General features: G+C 41.4%; 1 protein-coding gene across 1 annotated transcript; it reads left to right on the top strand.

Moving 5' to 3' along the window:
- Positions 1-300: 300 nt before the first annotated feature.
- Positions 301-1936, top strand: LOC119443739 (uncharacterized; the record flags this gene model as incomplete). The annotated part of the gene is made up of 1 exon (XM_049664495.1): positions 301-1936. A coding segment is annotated over one exon (903 nt), but the record flags the coding sequence as incomplete, so codon positions are not given.
- Positions 1937-3956: the final 2020 nt, after the last annotated feature.

Raw genomic sequence — 3956 nt, 5'->3', positions numbered from 1 at the left:
TTACTACCACCTGTCTCATTAGCACAAGAAATTTAGAGCCTTTATGCTAGTAAAGTTACATGCTCATTATTATTCTAAAGTTTTTAAATTGTAAGTATTGTAAACTGAGTTCTGTTGTATCTGCAAACTTCACTACACAGGCTGACAGAGGCAGAGGAAACACCAAGGAGCTGCTCGGCCTGCGGCTGCAAATGCCAGTTTCTGGTGACATCGGACAAGGAAGTTCAAGCCACAGCACAATTATCTGAACACACATACAGCAAACATCCAGAACAGTCGTCTGTGACAGCGAACAGGGCTTGTCAAACAGCATTTACTGTCTACTCGACTCTCACTTCAAGCTCCTTCAGGTTTTTTACAGGGCTTTCAAAGGATGTGTTTGATGAATTGGTGAGGTCTCTTGAAGCAACTGCTGAGCAGAACTCATTTGTTTTACCCTTCCAAGATCAGGTGCTGCTGACACTTATGAGGCTGCGCTTAGGGCTGCTACTTAATGACCTCAGTTTCCGCTTCGGTATTTCCACAGCTCTAGTGAGCAGGATTTTCTGCACTATAGTGTCAGCTCTTGCTCACTTTTCTAGAAAATATCTGGTGTTCTGGCTGGCAAGAGAAACAATTAGAAGAACAATGCCTAGCATTTTTGAGGACTATCCGCTAGCAACATGCATCATCGATTGCTTTGAGATTTTTGCTGAGAAACCGGGCAACTTGCTACGGAGAAATCAGACCTACAGTCATTATAAATCCCACAACACTGCCAAAGTACTGCACGTCATTGCACCCAATGGGTTTGTGATGTTCATTTCCAAGCCATATGGTGGACGTGCAAGCGATCGGTTCATCACATTGGACAGTGGCTTTACAAGGTTTCTGACACCAGGTGATGAGATCCTGGCTGACAGGGGTTTCACAATAGGCGACTGTTTACCAATGGGAGTAAATCTAAGGTTACCAAGCTTTTCAAAAGGCAGACAACAAATAAGTGGCCCTGAGCTAGTAAAGTCAAGGCGCCTAGCAAGGCTCCGCATTCATGTTGAGCGGTCTATAAGACGACTTAAATGCTTCAGGATACTGAAGCATTTTCCCGCAAGCATCTTTGCAAAAAAACCACTTGCTAATGATGTACTGACTGCTGTAGCCGGGCTGTGCAATCTTCAGCCACCTTTAATTAAGGACAGAGTGATTTCTGCACCTTCAAACTAAATAAAATAAATCCTCATTTTCAGACAGGACATCAAAGAATAATAAGCAGGCAGGCCCTGCCATCATAAAAATGAGTAGAACAGCACAAGTCACAGGCATGTTGGAATACAATTACTGCTAAGTCCTGAAACACCTTTCTCAGTTCGTGCACAATAGTTCTTTTACGACAAAACTCTGTTAACACTTTCAGATGCAATGTACGCAAAGATAGTGCATCAACAGCAAAATCACTGACAAAAGTAATATTTAAAATGGGTTGCATATATCTCGAGACACTTGCGATTGGAATTGTGCTGCAATTTAACATGTGCAAAATGTTTTAGTAAAATGAGTGGGAAGGTAGATGGTTAGGTGTTTTTGCTTGGTGTCAGTATGTAGTTGTATGTAGTGGGTTGACTTCTTTCAATGTGTTTCACAATGTCATGCACCAGGCATAATTTTCAAGCGGCTGAACGAGTGCTTTTCAATACACGAAATAGTTGATGTACGCACATATGGTGTTCCTGTAGCGACTTTTCGCATGGAGTCCACATTCTGTAATCTTGACAAAACTCACTACAGAACTGAACATTCTTAATCTTTTCTGCAGCTGTACACTTTCTATGATTCTGAGGAGGCAAGAAATGTGGCGAAAGAAAGTTTTCAATCAATAGGTTAAAGTGGCATCTGAAAGGGTTAAGATTAATTATCTGATCAGCTGAAAGTTCCATGCAGCTATATTTGTTTCTAATCAATTACCTTGTGATAATAGGAATCTGTTTTTAATGTCCCTTGACATTTTTTTTGAAACAATTTTTTTTGTACTTTTAAAAAAGTGTATGCATACTGTTGCTTAGCTTGTGATGTAAACAACTGAAGAAACAGGTGTTGGTTGTGTTCACTATGTAACAATAAAGTTACTACAGATAAGCATGAAGTCTCAGCATTTATTTTCCAAGACTCCTCAAGGGTCATCCAAATTTAGTGTGCACTGTAAATGAAAGCACTGAGTCACTTGCATGAAATGTAGCACTTTCACTGAGCCCTGTCAGTGAGAGCAGGCAGCAGGTGAGCAAAATAAAAGTGCTCCAACTGCGGAACATATGTTTCTAGGAACTCTTTGTCGTAGAGCACCTCAACAACATAGGCCTCCCCTGGTGACCATACGACAAAGTCGCAACGCTCCTTTTGACAGCAGTACATCTGGAGCTGCACCTGAAAATAATATTTGTTCTTCCCCTTCTTGCTTAGACTCAGTGTGCCGTCTACGCTGATGACATCATACTGTCCACTGTTGAAAAGTTCCTTAAGGCTCCCATGCTTCTCCAAAGTCTGGGGAGTGGGGCACTTTATCTCGATAATTGTTGGCGAGTCAGCAATTACGCCATCAGGGCTCGCCCCCAACCATGATGTTTCTGGCCTGACAACCAAGCCAACCTCCTGGACCTTGGTGGCTTTTAACTGCTCGTACCACCGACGAGCTTTGGGCTCAGATATTTGCCCATGGCTTCAAAAAAAGAAAAAACAGGTACCATTATTACATCACCAAACATTTCGTCATAACAGATTCACATTCACTTCACAATTAATGTTTCCAGTCTTTTCTTCATTTGGTGATGTAGCATGCATAATTCCCAGCACATTAGAAAGAGCTCCAGCAGCAGACGGCACAATTTCACAACACGATTTTGAGCACAACCATCTGTGCTGTTAAGAGTCCCCTTCAACACCAGGTGACAACTCCCCCCCCCTCCTCCCCCCCCCCTTTTAAGCTTCCCACATTTTCTTTTTTGAAATCAATTCCATGCCCTTTATTTTTCTTTAGATGAAAGGAAGGAGCATTCACTAAAAGCTACTACATTTAATAGCTTGAGACGATGTATGCTTCCTCAACATGATCAAAATTAACCATTAAGAGACAGGTAAATACAGCCATATTAGAAAGCGAAAGTGCACTGGTCACGAGGAAGAGGTACACTATAAAGAAAGAAAAGTCAAACAGAATTACTATATCCTACATATATATGCACAACTTTCTCGGGTGCCAAACACAACAAACAAGGGCAAACCAATGCTACCAAACACAAGCACCATACACAATACGTTACACATGCTGCATTGTAATAAAACCTTTCCAAGAAAACTCGAAAATAGGAAAATGCACCTTTTGCATTGAACATATACGTGACAAATGTCTCTTAGTGGTATCGTCGTTATGTCGATACCTGTAACTGTAAGGACGTGTAATGCTAAGGTAATCTAGAGATTCCTAAGCACAACAAAAAATAATGTCTCGGGGCAACATGTCTAAAAGATAGGCCTTTGCAGGTTTGTGTTTTATTGTGTAGTGTAACAGGGAGCAGCCCACAGATGCAAGAGGTCTATCTAGTTCTCTTCCTCGTTTTTCTGCATCCCGTTCCTGTCAATAATTTGTCAACAACAAAAGGGATAATAAATGTGGTGTTTAACAACGAGTAGCTTAGCAACATAAATACGCTGACCTTTTCAGTCTTGCTTACCGCTCTAAATTTCAAAAATTTTGGAAAACATTTGCACCATTGTTTAGAGTTTAATTGAAATGTGTATCTCTGAAACACACATCCACAGCTAAATAAGTTGCCTTAAATACCTGTGCTACATCTCACGAGTGCCTCGCAGCAATCTGTAGGCTATGGCTGAGCAGCATTGCGCACGGTCAGTGCCTAGGAGGGAGATACCCAGTAATATCAAGCTGAGGACTCGTTCTGCTTCAATATGTTCAGGTGTATGTATGC

This window comes from Dermacentor silvarum, chromosome 3, assembly GCF_013339745.2.
Source record: "Dermacentor silvarum isolate Dsil-2018 chromosome 3, BIME_Dsil_1.4, whole genome shotgun sequence".
Taxonomy (NCBI): Eukaryota; Metazoa; Arthropoda; class Arachnida; order Ixodida; family Ixodidae; genus Dermacentor; species Dermacentor silvarum.
Note: the sequence above shows the minus strand (reverse complement) of the source record. Positions and strands in the feature narration are given on the sequence as shown.